The sequence below is a fragment of the Solea solea genome, chromosome 4 (genome assembly GCF_958295425.1).
Source record: "Solea solea chromosome 4, fSolSol10.1, whole genome shotgun sequence".
Lineage (NCBI taxonomy): Eukaryota > Metazoa > Chordata > Actinopteri > Pleuronectiformes > Soleidae > Solea > Solea solea.
In genome coordinates this window covers 2,511,084-2,530,303 of record NC_081137.1, presented here as the reverse complement: position 1 = coordinate 2,530,303, position 19,220 = coordinate 2,511,084, and the positions used below count along the sequence as shown (strand labels likewise).

At 40.5% G+C, this 19,220-nt stretch overlaps 1 protein-coding gene across 2 annotated transcripts in view; it reads right to left on the bottom strand.

Moving 5' to 3' along the window:
- Positions 1 to 18,912, bottom strand: part of doc2b (double C2-like domains, beta) — a 127,580-nt gene extending 108,668 nt beyond the window's left edge. For both annotated transcript variants that reach the window (XM_058628170.1, XM_058628171.1), the window contains exon 1: positions 18,385 to 18,912. In XM_058628170.1, coding sequence (XP_058484153.1) covers positions 18,385 to 18,766 — 382 coding nt within the window. In that variant the 5' untranslated portion in view covers positions 18,767 to 18,912. The remainder of the gene's footprint in view (positions 1 to 18,384) is intronic.
- Between the last annotated feature and the right edge of the window lie 308 nt (positions 18,913 to 19,220).

Below are 19,220 nucleotides of genomic sequence, written 5' to 3'. Positions count from 1 at the left end.
CAGCCATTACAAAGTTTAAGACTGCCCATGTTGAATTCTGAGTACAACCAAAACCTTAAATACATGTGATACATTTCTCTCAAAAACAAACAGAACATAGAATCAGGTTTCGAGAGTACAGCATGTACATAAATTACCAATATAATCAATGCATTTAAGGAATTAGGAATTACGTGTCGCGCCGAGATCTAACAGCTGATATAAAATTAGCAATGCCGTAACTCGGCTGCAATCCCCCAAGCACAAAATGACTGACTTAGCCTTCACTCCAAGAACTGCTGTGAAATCCAACAAACAAAACGACCAGACTTTTAAAGAGGAATCTCTAAAAAGTGTAATTAGCCATCCAAGATGATCAGTGCTATGACTGGTAAACAAACATGGATTATAGCGTTTAAAATTGTTCACGTACAACCTCTCAACCCACACACGTACACAAAGCAAACACTCAAGTACGTTCCATGAAACATTCACTCAGTGTCACAGCAGATCGACGATAAAGATGAGGCTTCCACTAAAGACTAGGGGGAGGATTTGCATTTTAAAAGAGCAATTGATGTGTGCTTTTAATGACACACACACTCAAGTTGACTGGCCTTGCTAATGCACTGGAGAATAGAACAGGGGACTTTAAGTACTGAGCTTCATTATCACATTAAACCTCAGGGTGAATAAAGAAACGCATCGCGGCAAAGACCTCAAAGTAACTTTGACAATCAAAGGGGACCATAGCTGGCATCCATTCATGACCATTCTCCAGTGTTCCTTGAACCCACCCTTATTCCACTGTTTGCAGTCACAAAAAAACATAAATTACCACTTTTTTTATACTATGAAATGAAAGTACCACCTAATGGTGAATATCTGTAACTGCAAGGGGGTGTGCGTGTGTATGTGTATGGGAATGTTTTCCATTTCTTACATGAACATAATAAATATATATATAATTTTTGAACACCTGCAATCAATAAACCACTCAAATTTCAAATTAGTGTGTAAGACACAATAGTTATGCTTCAGGAAAGTTGGTCAGATTACTGGAGGAAGGTGAAACCGCCCCCTTTCTTTTTGCTACCACCTTTTTAATTATGAAAACCCCTCAAGACTAGACCATGATCTGTTAATCGATACAGCAATTAGTGTGGTCATACAATAACCTTGGGAGATTACATGCACCATTTTATGGCGTATGATGCTACTAACATCCTGTTGTTGTTGAAAAGCATTTCTTCTTCTTGCTCTTCAGTGCTTCTTTTAATCACTTTTTTCTCTCCCTCTATCCGTCATCCACCTCTTCTTTCGTCTTCCCTACAATTTCTCTCCTCTCAACCCAACTGGTCAAGGAAAATGGCCGTCCATTTCCTAAATCTAATTAATGCTGCTGTGTCTTGAGCTGCAAATGCATCTCTCGATAGCTAACGTATGTTGCTGTTTTTGTTCAAAACAAAAATAGAAAATATACTACAGTAATTTGATTAAAGGGCAGTGTGGACTGAAAAGTAAAGTGGATGCAAAAGTAAATTCTGCAGATCAAGGTTTGGCCTCACTCGGTGCTTTTTATAATAATATTTTACAACTCTATGGATGAAAACATGCTGGCTAAGAGCTAATGTAAATGTTACAGAAGTAGACCGTATGAAAAAAAACGATGAATCATTTGGAATTTAGATTTACCCAACACATGAATAAGTAATTCCAATGAAGACATGAAGTTATTTATGTGTTAACAAAAGATTTGTTTGGTATTTTGACCTTTTCTCTTCATGGAGGCATTGATATTCAGTTGAATAATTCTTCATCTCCCTCCTCATTCAAAGCAGACAAACAGCTCGACGTTTATTGATACAAGTGGAAAAAATTCAATTTTGTTTTTGGCCTTCTGAGTTTTTACAGACCTGTGGCTCGCTGCAAAGATGACTCACTATTTATGTAAGCTTCAGTGTGAGGTTATATTTATGATGGATTCTGGAGCAGCACATGAACATGCATATAAAATGTGATTTTAATGCTCGACATGGCAATTAAATGTCATGAGATACTGCGAGAAGTGGTTGATTTGCAAGTGGGTGACTTTAGTTTCAACCCATCTTTCAAACCAGGCAGATATTATTGCTTTGTTGAATTCAAAACAGCTGCTCGGGATTTTGATGGGTCTAATTTAACCCCTGACCAAATTATGCACTCCAATACCCAGAAACCTTATTTATTTTTCTTCTACCACCTTCTAACCCTAACCCACCACTTGAGAACAGGAGTCAGTCACCTAAACGTAAAACCATTTACAAACTCTCTATCGCCTGTACGTCAGTCTAATGCACAAATGATAAAACATTTTTCATGATTTTCAAAGATATTTGAATTTCACCCTGACACACATACTATTACATTGTACGTAATTGTACGCATTCCTATTTTATGTTGCGCTGCCTGTCTCACTTGAGTGAAGCTAACAGCAAAGCTAACAGACAAGTCAGCAGATTTGGTTTTTTTACAGTGTAGACACTAAAATAACCGCTTTGAGTTTGAACAGTTATCCAAATGATGCATGTATGATGCATAATATAAGAGATTCAAATTTATATGATGTGAATTTTATTTGGGGTGGTTAAAGGTGGTAGCACTAAAAATGAACCATTGCAGAGTAAAAGAACAGGAAAAGATGGTGTAGTTCAAATAATTCTCCTCACTAATCTGTTTTTTTAAGTTATAATTTTGCATCGATAAAGTTACAGTACAGTTTCATACAAGTCATCTTTTATTCACCTATTTTGTTTCATTACACACTTTGTCACATTTAAACAAGCAGCTTTCGTATTTCCACTTTTTTGCCACTCTTTTTGAATTAAAGTAACATTAAAACAGTTAAATGCACTGTGAACCTGTTTTAAAATGAACAAATTTACACCAAAAAACATGATTGCGATTTAAATTTAACTATATTATGTCATTTGTTTTGTCCTCATAAACACTAGTATCAAACTGACTGTTTTAGAGTTAGTGTTTTACTTGAACACTGTAAAATTGACTGTGTTTGTTGATTACTTTCACCTGTGTTGTTTTACTGATTTCCTGCATGTTTTCAGCCATTTTCCCTCATCAAGTTGACAAAAACACCACCAAAATTCCACCAATATTCACACTTGTGTCTTTTCTACAATTTCAGAATTATTTTAAAGACGTTACAACCACAAACATCTACACACACACACATACTGAGTGCAAACATAACACGGGATAATGTTATGGCCCCGGGTTATAAATCTCTAAGTAATCAGAACTCCACCAATTAGTTGCACGGCAACAGCATTACAGCATTATAAAGTCAGCGACTGAGTGTTTCTAAGAGGCAGATTAGATGACAGAGTGCAGTGTGTTCATGCACTCAGTGATTTCCATCACATTTCCTGTTTGCCTCGATAGACTATTTCTGCGTCGCAGCCCCCCCTGACTCTGCCTTGTCACCCTGTTCAAATTTAAAATATATATAATTACCATGAAAATGTAATTTCTGTGCGACTTTCGGCACAGTGTGATTTGAGATTACATGCGTAATCTTTAAAGCCTGCAGTTGTCTGGAGACCATCTGGCAAGAAAGACCTCGACCTCCCTCCTCCTCCTCCTCCTCTTCTTAGGAAATCAAATCGACTTTGGCACACAATAAAGAGAAACACACAAAACACCTCGACAAGGAAATCCTCCTGCCTGGCTGGTATTAGTCCAGGTGCGATCAACAAGCATTTTCTGCTTCACTCTGGGGGCAGACATGGAGGTCTGTCAGCTTTAAGCTACTCACTGAGTTTGCTCTCCTGTGGCAAAGGAAGCAATGTAGTGACCTGATATCGATCCACCTGACGTGGGATACAGCAGCGTTTGAAGGAAATGAGTTTGAGAGGCTTGTCAGGGAGTAACGAGGTACTCACAGTTAAGAAAAGGAAGTCTTTTTTTTTTTTTGGCCAAGAAAGAAAGTGTAGAAAAAGCTCTCCAGTTAATGGCAGAGTCACTCCACAGGTTCACATCATAACATATAACTAAAAAAGGAATAGTTCTGGAGGTCTTCACTTAATCACCACTGACTACACTGGAAAACATATTTTAGCCACTTAACAAGACTGGCCAAATAAAATCCACCCCTGATTAACTTAACGATATCTTGAGGATACATTTGCTTATTTACTGTTTTCCCTTCTGGAAACATCAGTTACCATGGCTGTGTGAGCCCCCTCTTTTCCGCTGCACCAAAGCCCATTGAGAACATCAGTGATTTTACATCACTGCACACAGGAATTAATGATCCACTGCTGCCTCCATCGGTAACTTCTAAAGTGTTATTTTGTGACATTGATGTTTTAAATCCTTTTGTTTGGATTTTCCTCAGTGACACAAGGTCACCAAATGAGGCAGCTGTAGACCAGAAGCTCCTGTATATCACAGATCTAAAAGTGTTAATTTCCTCAATGGGCTTTGGTGTGGGAGAGATTGAACAGTATACAAATTTGTCAGAAAATAATGTTTAATGATGAGATTAAGTGTCAAACATATTCTTAATGTTTTCTTATGTTTTTTTTTTCCCTTTGTCACAACTGGAAGCCAAAAAACCAAGCCATCTAGTCATTACTTTGGCATCTTAAACTGCAGTTCCTTTAATTGTGAGAAAGAGAGTATGACAATAAAGAGACACAGCCACCAAAACAAGCCATGAACCGCTATCTCGTTGTGTGAAGGTCTATGTTGAGACTAACGACCATTTGTGGTCCCATTGAAACCTATGGGCAATTTAGGCAAAAGTAGCTATAAATCAAACTCACGTTTGTCTGAAACCTTTGTTTTCTTGAATTGGTTAGAATGGAAGTCCCTTCTCATTTGGTTTAATGTCCGTAACATTCTCCTGTAAAGTTCATGGTCTCATCTCAGTCTAGTCTCAGGTCCATTTTGTTAATTATTTACTGTATGTTTTCAAGAAACCAGTTGTTTCTGATCAAAATATTAAAACCTGAGGTGGTGCAGCTCAGTACAGACATACTACGTGAATGTGTGTGAGTGAAAAGGCAAAACTGTCGTTTAAATTGCTTTGAGTGGTCATTACAAACCAGAAAATGACAATAAAAATGCAGATTATTTACTATGTTAATTTGAACCACTGTACCTCCTACATGAATTATCTAATTACATAAAAAGGATTTGGCATTTCAGCAAACTGCCGCTTATTTACACATCCAGGCAGGGAGAAAAATTAACATTTATTAGGTTCATCGGTTCACACCTGATGAATGTCAGCTGAATATTCACTTTATTTCTTTGAAATCTTGGTTTGACCAAAGGTCTTTGACTTTCTTTCCCCACCAGCTGCTTGTTAGCGTTGTGTGATTGTGTGTGGGTTCAGAGCAGGAGTAGTAGTTTTTAATCAGGAAAGGACTCCCAGCTGCTGTTGGCATAAATGAAATTTGCAGTTAGTAGGTAAATGAATCAGGTCATGGGGTGATCTGAAACTCCAGCCACACATTCTGACGTTTCTGTTGTTGTTTTTTGTGGCAAAAACAATGAACTTTACCGGATTATCATGGAAAACACTCTTGTAAAAGCTGTAATTAACTTTTAATAAGACACTTTAATATTACTGTAATTAAAATCAGAATGAACACATCTATTATTGCTTTTTAGACACTTAAATGCAATAATAGATGTGTTAATTATGATTTTTTTATGATTATGAAGTTGTAGTTGAAATGTACAAATTACCAACCTTATTTATTATGGTTTTTGAACCTGAATGTGATGTTTATTGATATTAATAAGACTAAATGATTACTTATAAACACATTAAACACATATATAAGATATTGTTTATAGTTTATCAGTTTTAAATAAGATAACAGCAATAATAAAGACTATAGGAGGTTAAAATGAATGCTTATAAAGGCTAGTAATCCCTTTATTAGGCATTCATTAATGTTAACAGTGCGCCTTAGCAGTTACTTAATCTACAGTAGTAACAGTGTCTTATTAAGATTAATAAACCCTTAATTGCACCAGGAACAGTTAACAATGTTCCTTTGTAGTTAGTAATTGGAAAAAATGCTTTATTAAAATTATACAAAGTCCCTGTGTATTGTTATGAATAATAAAACCTTTAATATGCATTTAAAGGTCACAAAGGTCAGTTATAACAGTTAATAATGCACAGAGCTTTTCATGTTTGGTTAACAATTAGCTTATAACAGGGAACTTAGGGTGAAGTTAATGCAACCATGAACAAACACCATGTGCACTGGATAAATCTGCTCTAAATTGCAACCTCTGGTCAAAAAGTGACACTTTGGAAGCTTTAAACTTTCATTTCCACATCTCCTTTATTCTCATTAAACCGCCCACAGCTCACCCGAGCTTCACATCGCTGAGATGAGAGGCTTAAAAAAAATCTAACACAGGTGACCTGGGCTGTGGAGATACCCACTCTCATGCTGCTGTGGATAATTTAAGTTAGTTCAGTTTCACTGTGGAGTGGGAACACAAGTGATCAGACATCAGGGTTTTATTTAGATTTTTATTGACGGTAGAGAGGAGCTTTTTTTTTAGTTTTTTTTAATTAAGTTTAAAAAATGAAGCTGTTAAAAGCCACTGCAATATTTAAAGTGATTATTCAGCCATTTGAAGTGTGATTACTGTCACACTGACGGGGCTGACTGAGATGTGTGTGCCCCCTCTGCATCGAGAAAAGGCACACAAAGAAAAACTGATATTAGCCATGAAACAAAAGACTCACCTCATAAAATCTGCATGTTCAGAATACTGTATATGCACCCAGAGCCGGCCCAAGGCATAACTTTCACATATTCAAGAAATCTATATGTATTAGATATCTAAATAGTGTTGCGCTTAACTTATTTGGCTTTATTTTGGGCAATAATGTTTGCTCATTTAGTGCACATTTGCACATCTCTTCTAAGTTTTAAATACCAAAGTCATCAAGTTCAGTTTAAAAAAACAAGAGTGACACACTCCTGCACCAAACTCCATAGAGAAAATCACCGCTTTTAGCTCACGGACACACAGGAGCTGCTGGTCTACTGCTGTATAATCTGGTGATTTTGTGTCCCTTAGGTAAATCCAAATTAAGTTCAAACTTCAGTTTCCAGTCAAAAAAAAAAAAAAAAACACATAAAAGAAACACATAATTAAGATATTGTAGGTTAAGTTTTATTAGACAGGTCTTTTATTAAGTGGCTAAAATCTGTTTTACTTTCCATGTGTGCATGCAAAGCGTGTGGCACTAAAGCCTTGACGCCACATGGGTCTGTGTAATAGCTGGAATTATCATTACATAATGTGCTCAGTGGATTGAAGGGGGGCAGGGACAGAGGCAGAGTTTGTATCTGGTGGAGCAGAGCTGCTGCTGACTTAAAAACACTGTTGAGAGACAGAAGCGGCGATAAAAAGCCATAATGTGGACAGACGGGGGAATCTGCTCCTCTATTGTTGGAGCTGGATTATAGTCACAGGGAAACATGGGACACTCCAGTGACTCATTACTATTGCATGACAGCTTGCAGATGAAACTCCTAATAGGATCTTCTGTACTGGGCTGAAATCACTCTTTACATTGAACTGAGCACCACGAGGCTCCGGGGAGGTTTTTGAGTGGATGGATGCGAGCGACACTCTGTTTTTGCAAAGGTCTGAAAATGGCTTTTTGGTGTGAGCGAGGCAACAGATGGCAGCTCGACACACACACTTGCTTCCCGTCCATTCTTAAAGGAATACACAGGGTTTTTAGGCGATGATTATCCCACTGGTCACACACTAAAAAAGCATTTCAACTAATTGCTAATTTGTTTGCTTATAGCAGTTCTGTTTCAGGAAAAGCCACAGTAAGCAAAAAAAATACCAACCTCGCCAGCCAAAGACAAAGTCTTCAGAAATAATCATTTTCAGTCACTTAAAACAGAGTTTTTGTGTGGATGAAAGGCAAAAACACAACAAAACAGATATCAGTTCTTCAATATACTCGGCCATGTGTGAGCATAGCCCAGAATAACTTCAGGTGGTGGCTACTCACTAGCATTTTGAGGGCAATTTTGCATCTTTCTACCGTCCATTAACTTCAAAATATTGGATTATTTCAGCTGACAGAGCATAAATTCAGTCCAACAATGTTGATTTAGTACAATTCAGACTCAGGAAAAATCCACTTCACGAGAAAGAGCAAGGGTTTGAACCCCTGACACTCATGATATACTGTCCCGGGAAATACACATCACCTCAGAAATGTCCTAATATAAACCCAATTTAAATTGACTATGAGGTACAATTAATAATAATAATATTGTAATCCATCTCTCGATGCCATTTCATCTGGTTTTAGTGGAGCGAGGCTCTGAGGAAAATTACTTCGCAAACAGTCGTACGGATCTATCTTTAGCGACATAAGAAACCGCGCGGCAGATGGTGAGGCCCTGATCTCAGCGTCACCGAGTCAGTCCGGGATCAAATGAAGACGCTGAGACACACAGCATGATTCACTGGAGAGTCGTCCACTAACAACATAAATGGACAGAACAAATAAAAAATAAAAAAAAATGTGAGAAAGTTTTAAGCGTCACTTGTTTAAAAACAGAGTCATTAATGCAAATAGAGATTTTAATTGAAATCACCAATTAAAAAGGGCAAGATTTACAAAAATACACTCACATTAAATGTAAATAAGAGTCAATTGTGAAGCATCACAGTCGTCGTGGGTTAATTTTATTTGTTGGACATGTTGTTTATCCCTGTTGATTAGTTTCAACTTGTGACCTGTGTTATTTTCTCTCTCACTGATGATTCAGTCGTCCTCCTCCTCCTCCTGCTTCTGCCTCTGCCTCTCTGTGTTTGACAAACTGTTTCTTTTTGGAAATCATGTGTCAAGGTGTCAAACTTATTATTACTTTTCTGGCAAAGACTGTCTGACATTTAAGTGTGAACATTCGCGACTACATTCACAGGCAAAGTCTGAAGATGGAAGCCAGCATTTGTAGTAACAAATAAAAAAATTAAAAATTTGCTGGTTTAAAGTTGTCGGGATCATAATGTTTCATCCGAAATTTATTTCATATTTTGGAACATTTTTCTTTTTTTTGTCATCAGACAACACTGATTACATTTTCATAAATGACAGACGACTCCAGCCGATCTCCATTTCTACAACTTTACTGTTACTGACACGTGATTGATTGCCTTTATTGTACGACAATTCTCTCAGTTTAAAAATGGAAATGAAGCCGTAGTCGTGAGGCTGTAATCAAACGGCCGTGAAGACCCGCAAGCAATCGCTTTCTCTCACTGGAAGATTATAGTTGTTATTATTATTGATCACTGTTGTCAAAATAAGGCCTACTGTACCTTTAGGTCTTATCTAAATGGAAACAGAACTTTCCCTATAACAATATTCTTCTTTTACCATCCTGTTGTCGGCAGGCTTACTTCTCATTATCTTAACTCCTAGACTGTTATATCTAGAAAATTAAAAAAAACTGTGGACTGGCAATCTGTCCAGGGTGTGACCCCGCCTTTCGCCCTATGTCAGCTGAGATTGGCACAGCACCCCCCGTGTGAGCCTCATGTGGAGGATAAAGCTGTGGATGGATGGATACCGGAAAGCAGAGAAATAGAGCTTTGTGCCTATATACAGTACATGTCATTGCAGTAGAACCTCAGGACTTGATTGGACGTCCAATCACAGACAGTACCGTAAGTGGTTGAATAACTGCCAGATATCAAAAGTGGAAGTTATCTTGGAAAAAGGGGCAGAAGAACTCACCCATTGAATTTTTTTTTTTTTTTTTACAATTCTACAGCCATAAAATCAAAATAAATCCAGGCGGCCTGAGTATCGTAATGGTCATAAGAGGGTTAAACCATTTGCCGTAAACACGACAAGAAACCCGACCCTAAAATGGCTCTAAGTGCTGTAGTACGTATGCCAGGCCTATGTGTGGCGCTGTAACGGTGTATATAAATGCACCATTAACAGAAAAAGAAGATGTAGAGACATCATTTCCCCTCATAGATTGCTTGTCGTATTGCAGTACCCATTCGATATGTGCCTGGTTTTTGGTGTAATGTGAGTTTTCCTCACAAGATGCCCAAAAGACAACCTGGCAGCAAGAGCATTGAAAAACACTAGAATCCAACAGAAGCAGCCCTTCGAGTGATTCCATGCGGCCCACCACTTAAATGTATGAAAGGTTTTTATGTATATATGTAGATTAATTTGGCATGATTTTATGTTTTTTTTTAATTGTGATTCATATCATTGTGTAGCAAAACAAACACCTTTATTTTTGAAAGTGTGTAAAATGTTGTAACAAACGTTGTGATAATTGCTAATATCGCTCCCCCCGACTGAAGAGTTGGCCCCCAGGGGCTGTTGTTGTTGTCAAGTGACCCTGTGCTTCTTGAAAGGCACCTAAGAAATAAAATGTGTAATTATTGGCTGTGTGACGGGCAGAAGCGGCTCTTTTAGCGATAAATCTGTCACTTTCTTAGCGATAACTCTTAACACTTAATGAGTCACCTGCCAAGTTGGGCCAGAACTTATGCTTCCCCTGTTTCATAGACCAGCAACCGCTGGTCTATAGATAGATAATAGATAGATTTTTCTCCCTACTCTGTGACCCGTTTTCGAGAAAATTGCGATTCAAAACGTTTGTGGGATTCTCCTGAACTCGTTCTCATGGGTTACAGACTCGTATAATTGACTTTTCCCTGACCTTTCACTCTGGACCGTTTCTGTACGACTGACTGCATCTCACCAGTTAACGACGACAAGCAGACTGTGGAGACAGACATAGACGTCCAGAGGAAAAGACCACAGGAGGACAAAACAGTGTGAATATATTAACCCTCGCAACCCAGCAAACCCTGCACTGCCCTGTCAACAAATATGGCTGCCTGGCTTATCTATGAAAAAACACAACATCTCTCTCTCTCTCTTGTTGGTCACAGTATCTCTCTGCACTGACTGTATACAGGCGTTAATTAATGTGGCAGAGATCTGGATGTCCACTTGGTTTTGATTACGCCCTTTAAGCTGGGGAGCGGTCGACACTCGCTGTGGTGATGCACTTTTCCGTTTCAATTAAAATCAGGTCTGAAGTCACAACGAATCACAGAGTGATATGCTATTATGCAGATGAACCAGCAGGATCTTAGCGAGGAGTGAGACGTCCCTGTGTGATTTGGCTCATGAGGGAGTTCGGCGCGGCACAGCCAGTCTCCCGGCCCTCCACATTTTCTCCAGGGGGACACACATGCAGATACTGGATCAAGTCCCCCCGGAACCGTCAGCAGCCAATTTGGGGCAGCGCTGGTTCTTTTAAAATCACAAACAACAGGAAGCACACAGCAGTTCCTTCCTCTTACTCTTCTACCATCATGTCCACTGTTGTGTTTAAAGCAGGGGTCTGAAACTCAAATGACCTGAGGGCCACTCAGAAGTGGAAAAAAGTCAAAAAGATTTGGGGAAAAGGTGACTTTTCAGTCAATATTATATCGCAATATCACAAAAACAATATTTGTGACAACATTTCCCTGGAAAAGTGTTTGTTTTGATATGGAACGCCATAAAGTTCACAATAATAAACATATGTATGATGCAAAAAGAATATCGTAATTAAAAGAAAACCTAGAAATAACTTGATATTAAATAACAGGCCACATGAAACTGACTCGTTAAAACATTTAAGTCTTAAAGGCTTGTCTGCTGCAATTGTTTTTAGTCTTCTTAGTTCTTCTTTCTCTAAAGCCCTGACTAGGGACAGTAGTTGGAAACTATACAAGAGAAGTTGAATGATGTTAACTTACATTGTCTTCATCAAATAAACTATATAAATAAATGTCCATCAAAATATTTTCAAATAAGTAAATCTAAAGCCGAGTTTTCAGAAGTTTTCTTTTCGTACTTTTCTGTTAATTCCCTTTTCTCACTCGTCTGTTGATGTGAAGCTTTGGTGACGATTCTGTAAATCTGACACCGACCATTAAATCCCGATAATCACTGTTTTCCTTTATAAAACTGATGAAAGTGCAGAGCGAGAGTGAGAGAGAGAGTCGTAGGACGAGCTCAGGTATCCACTTTTTATCAGACGCGACAGCGAATGGCTCAGTAAATCACCTGTGCTGTTACTGTGGTTTTTAACTTCCACAGAAGGTTCACTGTTTTTATGCCTTATTTTCCTTCTTCCACACTCCCATGGCAGCAGCAGCAGCAGCAGCAGCAGCTTGGGATCGTTTGGGAGACGTTGCATCAGACCCAGACACTTGTTATTCATTCATTTACTTATTTATATATATTTTTTTCTACATGAGACACATCAGTGTCGTAGGTTTGACAGGTAACAAACAGTGGATTTCCAATCGAATACGTTTTTATTTACTATTAATTTATTTCTCTAATGAACTGAACAACACTACACAACAAGTGGAACTCTAATTATCTTGCGTCACTGATGACTCTTCATGTAGAAGTCATTAAGAGGACTCTCAGGCAGATGTGTGTGTGTGTGTGTGTGCGTGCGCACGCGCATTTGTTGCCTCTTTTCTGGCACAAACACTCACACTAAGATCTTATTCCCAGTAAAATCAGACTATTAGTTGGACTAATGAGGCTTTTCCATGATACAGTTTCATCACTCGATTAGTGATAGCACCTGGTACCTGGAGTTTTTCTTAGTTCCTGCTCTGGCGAGGTTCCATGCCAGCTGACCCAATACTAAAATGTGACATCAACACACTGCCGGCCACTGATTGGTCAGAGAGTGTCATCACTGGAAGAGTCGAGAGCGCGAAGTGTGACACAAGAATCAAGAGCGTTACAGTGGCTACCGAGCAGCCATTGTCCTATTGTTTGTGCTGCGTATAAAACGATGTCACAGACAGTAACTGGTTTAATTTGTCCAATTCCCTTAACGTCATCGCTGGTACCGTGTTTAAAAATGTATCCCGTTTAATACCAGGTTTCGGTACTGGCCCAGACAGCATTTCAATCACATTAGAGATTGAGTACGAGTGCGGTAAGGGTGTAGTCACCTCCCACTTCCAAGAGGCGTGACTTACGGACGTCGATGAAAAATGCCTCTGTAACACAATTGGATTGACCTACAACCAACCAATCAGACCAATGGTCCAGATCAAAACACGCGTTTGTCATTGGTTCCCTTATTCATGAGATTCTGAAGTTGGGTAGAAACTGTTTTCCAGTCTGGAGGTGCAGGTGTAGTATCTTCTTATGTGGAATTCTGGACTGACAGACCTAAGCAAAGTGTAAGAAGTGTTAGAGACGGATTAAAACCGAAGAAACGTCCAATCCAGATGTTTAAAAGCAACACGTGTTCCTTCGCCGTCCTTCAATCCAGGACAGCTGTCGCGTTCGTCATTGTTCTTCTGAATCATCGAAGCACAGCAGGTTAAAAGCAGAAAAAAGCTTTTGTCGTCTCTTCACTGTAAATTGTTGAAATGAGGTAAAGGTGAACATGTGCGCTTGATTCTTTTCCACGCACACACACGCGCGCACAGACTTCTGAGAACGAGTTTGACGTGCTGGTGGAGAAGATCTGACAAATGCTTCTTCGGTTGATGCAAATTGAATCCCTCACTCTTCCTCTTGAAAATAGCAGGAGACGGTAAATGGACTGCACTTTACAAAAAGCTTTTATTTCTACCTTTAATGGACGAGCCGCTCCGCAATTTTCAATCACACACATTCACTGGCGCTCCCGGGCGTCCGTATGCGTGCAAGACGTTGGCCTGCAGCAACTCATGACCACATTCACAACGCGGCCATCCCTGTGGTTAATGGACTCCTCGCTCTGCCTCCTGATCGACAGCTGCCCAGAGCGAGACTTAATTTATCTCCGTATGCTCTGCTGCACATTAGAGCAACAGGTAGAAAAGCATTTCCTGTGGTTTCAGGTGTGGAAGGAGTGAATTTCTACTTAATATTGTTGGTTAGACAAGAGTGTGTCACTTGTATCTGCATGTTGCACAACAACACTTAAATGGGTTTTCTTATCAGGCGCATTCATACGTGTATAGTCCATTATATATGCACTTATACATTTATATATCAATGCCTGGACAGTAGGGTGGGGCAATTGTATGATAAACAATCCTACGGATTTCAAAATTAAGCCATAGTATCACTTTAATTGTGGTCATAAAAATTGCATAATGTCAAATATGAACCTCTATTAAAGGACCAGTATGTAATAATTAGTTATCTAGTGGGACTGCACATTATAACAAACACCAATCAACCTAATTTGAACAGGAAACCAGCATTTGTGACTTAGTAGTAGCAGTTAGTCATAGTTTTATTGGAAAATAAAATACATGTTTCTATGTTATTCTTCAATTTTAGTTGACATTCTTATGAAGCAAATACACATTATAGTATAGTACAGTAAAGTATAGTATGGTACAGTACAGTACAGTATAGTATAGTATAGTATTTCTACAGTGTAACTGAGCACCAAAACTGTAAAGCGGAGCTTCTTCTGTGAACCTGCCAAATAGCTGGCTTTCAAAATAAGAGCCACTGATTCTGGCTTTTTACTACTTCCTGTATGAACCGTTAGCCATATCGCTTTACGTTATTCACGTAAAATAAAATATACCTTTTTATGATTATCTTTCATTTTCGTAGTTATTCCACCAGTGTCGTAAAATACATCAGGAAACTATGGCGGCCTGTACACAACAAAAAAGATGACAAACAGCTGTTTATATCAACTAAACTTCTGATTGTTTCTTCAAGAAATTGTTCAATAGTGGTTTTTGTCTGTCAAAAAATGATGATGTTTTCAAACGTCTTGTTTTGTCTACAAAACAAAATGTATTATTATTTTTGCGACTAATATCGCACTCCGGTGGCTATTCAATACATAGTTACTTCCAGGTTATGCTCACCCTGCAAACCAGAGGACTAAACCACTTTTTATGTATGAAGCGTGGTTCCTGTGTCAGGCTATATTTCCATAGAATGCAGTAAAATGTAGAGAAGCTTTTACTATATCAATACTTTGTTTTCACTCAATGCTTCTGAACAGAAGTAGCAGAGAAACGCTGCCGGCAGCAAGGCAGTTTTTTCCCTCAGAAAGTCATTTCGCGACACAAAAGCCAAGTGTTTCACAAAGCGAGGACTGCTCTCGCAATTTGGGAGAGACTATCTCGCCATCTCCCCCTTTTTCCCCCGCAGGGAGTGAAATCCTGGTTGCATGGCCGAGGTCAGGGAGCAACATCTGCCAGGCCCAACGTGCCTCTGCCTCTGCCTCTGCCTGTGCCGCCTACCATCCCTCCCTCCCCCACTCCATCCTCCTCCTGACCAGTTGTGGATTATAGATGGCCTGAGCCTCCCCCCTCCTCCTCCCCTCTTCACTGCCACTCTGCATGGATTAACTCTCAGAGAAGCTGCACTGCTGTCACACATTAACCTGCCATCACAAGTCTCTTGTGCGTCGGAGAACGGCGGCGACGGCAACGGAGACGGGGGGGGGGTGTGGGGGGGTTGTTAGAGTCGACAGCTGAAGTGTTTTCACTGCTTTTGTGCTCACTGAGAGCAACATGTTGTTCAGAGCGAGCTGCAGTCGGGCCATTTTCAGTGACAAATCGGGAAAAACAGACTGACTCCTTCAGTCCGTCAGTGATTCATCGCACAGATTTGTGACAAAGGATGCAGCAGCAGCAGCTTTCACTCTCAGCTCCGTCTGAGAAGATGGTTGTAGAAATTAGGGATGCTAATGATTAAACATTAGTCATTTAATCTCTTAAATAATTCAACATTCATTTGGGTGTCAATTCTCGAGACCTCACATTCTGTGTACTTCAGTATACACCAGCAGAGGGCGCACAACAACAACCAAAGCACTAACCCAGGGATTCCACAGCATGCGTGTTGCGTCGCGTGATCCCCTCTGTTCCGCTCTTGCTGCGTGTGTTTGAGCCATCAATGCCCGTCTGCTCCGTTTACAGCACTGTCAGCGTGCAGCACAGCCGGGATTTCTCACGGTAATTCAAAAACGACATATGTAGAAGAAGATGTTTCACCGACCGACCGACCGGAGAACGAGAACAGGGCGCTGGATAGGCAAGATTTTCTGCTTTTAGTATGTGTAAATTAGACGATGTTCCATCTTATTTGACGTACCATGTAAAAAATGTGGGTCTTCAGAGGAAGTTTCTCTGAAGCCTGACTTAACAACAGGGCACGACACAAGCTGCCTTTTCAAGCAAAAAATCCTAAAATTTTTACATGCTACTAATGTACAATGTTCTAAGTTTAAACAATAGCCCGGTTCCTACTTTCTGCGTTACGAAAAACTCCGGCATGTCTCCAGTTTGAGACCTTGCGTAGACCGTACGCGTGACCACTCGTACTCCCTGTAGCACAACACCTTCCAGTCCAGTTTGTCGTACGGTCTTTTCTTTGGAAGACGATGGCTATAGAAACTTGCCTGATTTTACATCACTGTGCACAGAGAATAAAAGACATGCAGAAGAAAGCAAACGCCATGGGAGAAATCACTGCTACTGTAATAAAATGCGAGCTTGAGGAATTCTAGATTGACTCGGGCTCTAGTTTACAAACTATAGTTTACAAATGTAACTGCAGACATGTGTGAAGCAGCTTTCTGTCGACACAGAACGCAATATTTCCAGTTCTATTATTTATTGTGAACAATTAACCGACTTACCGAACGCTATGCAGTCATAACTCAGGTTTGAAGGAAAAAAGAAGATTTCATTAAATACTAATCAAATGGTTTGGTGTCCCACAATTAGAGATCAAAGATGGATGAATAAAGAATGGAATATATCAATTATACATGCAGCTGAATAAAATCTCTGCTGCACCGGGACTGTTTGAACAAAACTGGGAGGAAGTTTTCAGACAATTAAGTGTACACAATGGAGGAAAAACTACTTACATGTCTTTATACAACCACTCTGGATGTTTCCATTCGAATTATGCAATGGAAATTAATCTTTAAGTAATTACCGGCAAGAAAAATGCGCAACAAATGGGGCATTTAGGAATGTAATTAATGCAGATTTAAAGAGGAATAAGAAGAAGCAGTTTTACATTTATTTTGTGACATCTTTATGGTAGGGAGCTGATAAATGGATGTTAATTTTAACAGCTGCCCTCTAACTATATTGGATAAACATCATTATTGTGATCATGTTGAAGCCACAAAGAGTCAATCACTAAACATGAGTCATTTTAAACAGTGGTTTCGAGAAAACCCCCTGTGGTTGAGGTCAGTTTAGACTGTCCAATTAAAACCAAGCAATGTGGGGGGGGGGGGGGGGGCGATGGGGGCTGGTCACCTTGCTCAGGGGCACCCAAGCACCTTGACCTGTCAGGATTTGAACTGGTTACCCAAGTTCCTTTTGCACGAGGCCATGGGCTACAGTAAACAGCAAACAGTAAAAATAAAAAATAAGAATAAAAAAACAGAATTTAGCAGGGATGGAGTCAAACTGAAGACTGGACTTAGATTTTGGAAGCCATTTTATATAAATCAATAATTTTTTTCTGTCCCTATAAAGATATTCTTATTGTTATTATCATATATTAAAGAAATATATTCGATGTAACAAAAACCCATGCCTTCGGGAAATGTATAAAATGTGTAACTGTGTGTGATTCTTTTCTAATTGCTCTCAAAGCTGATCATTTGTATTCAGCTCCACACAATCCTCTAACATGACATTCAGCAAAGGCTCCTCTGATGGAACAGGGGGGGGAGGAAGAAAGAAAACGTCTTTACGCTTTAGAAACACAACAAAAGAGAAACATGCTCACACAGCTGGAACTTGCTCATCTCCATACGAGCGACTACAGGTGCAGTCACGTAAAAAAAAAAAAATAGAACGTGAAGGCGACTAATGTGAAGCTTCACCAGAGAGATGAATCATTCAACCTGCCCATCGACAGTGTGTAGACCGAACACCCTTAACAGGGTGATAAAAATGACACACATACACACTCTCACTGAGAGACGCATCTAATCGTTTGCTGAAAATGAAATCACACATATCATCCTTTCAGCTGGAGGAGAGAGAAAGAAAGGAGGAGGAGGAGGGAGCTGTCTTTTTCTTTGCAGCAGCAACAGTTGGCCGTCTGTCGAAGAGTTAGCTGCAGTACACACACACACATACAAGCACTAGCCAATTGGAGACAGAGGAGATGGACGGTAGAGCCTGACAAGAAGACAAGGTGACAGAGAGAAAAGCCACACAGCTGGAGGAGAGATGCCTGGCAACTGGTGGTAAAGACCGAATAAGAAGAGGAAAGAAGTTGAAGAGGTAAACACATGAGGACACCGGTGGGATGGAGACATCACTTACTGGAGTCGTCAGAGTCGTATGCCTCCACGTCGGGCTCCTCGTCCCTCTTGGCGGCCTGTATGGAGGCGGCGGCGGACGGGGTGGCCGAGGCGGCTGAGGCTCCGGCACAAGCCCGATCCGGGGTGTCCTCATTGGGTCTCTCACTTTCAGCAGGAGCTGCTGCTGCTGCTGCTGCTGTGGTGGAGGAGGAGGAGGTGGAGAGGGCAGAGCGCAGGGGCCCGGCGTGGCCCGCTTGGAGGGGCGCAGCAGGGGGGAGGCCCCTCGGGTAACGGGGGAAGTAGTCCGAGATCTGCTTGATGGGCTGGATGGGGCCGGGGCACACGTCAATGGCCATGTGCTCCTGGATGCTGATGGTGGGTTTCGCGCCTTTGCGTTGTGTCATGCATGCGGTCCAGCCTGGAGCCCACTCCCAAAAACCAGGAAAAGAAGTTAAAAAAAATCTAATTAAAATTTACAAAAAAAAACAAAAATGTAAAGAGCACAAGCAGACCCACCCCCCCCGGTGGTCCTGGGTGGGTGCTGGGTCCAGGTGAGCTGTGGATGTCACCAGACCAGTCTACATGGACATGTGGTCTGCTGCTGCTGCTGCTGCTGCTTCTGCTGCTGCTGCGTCTCCCAGTGTTGTCCTCAGACCATGCTGTCTGACTGCCTCACACACACACACCCACACACACATGCACACACTACTCTACCTACCCCCCCTCCTGCTCTCTCCTCTTCCTCTGCACCTCTACACTTGTGTGCCCACGTATGTGCTGCCTGTCTGAGGGAGAGCAGAGAGAGTGAGTGAGGGAGAGAGAGAGAGGGATTAGAGAAGGAAGGAGGGAGGGATCAGC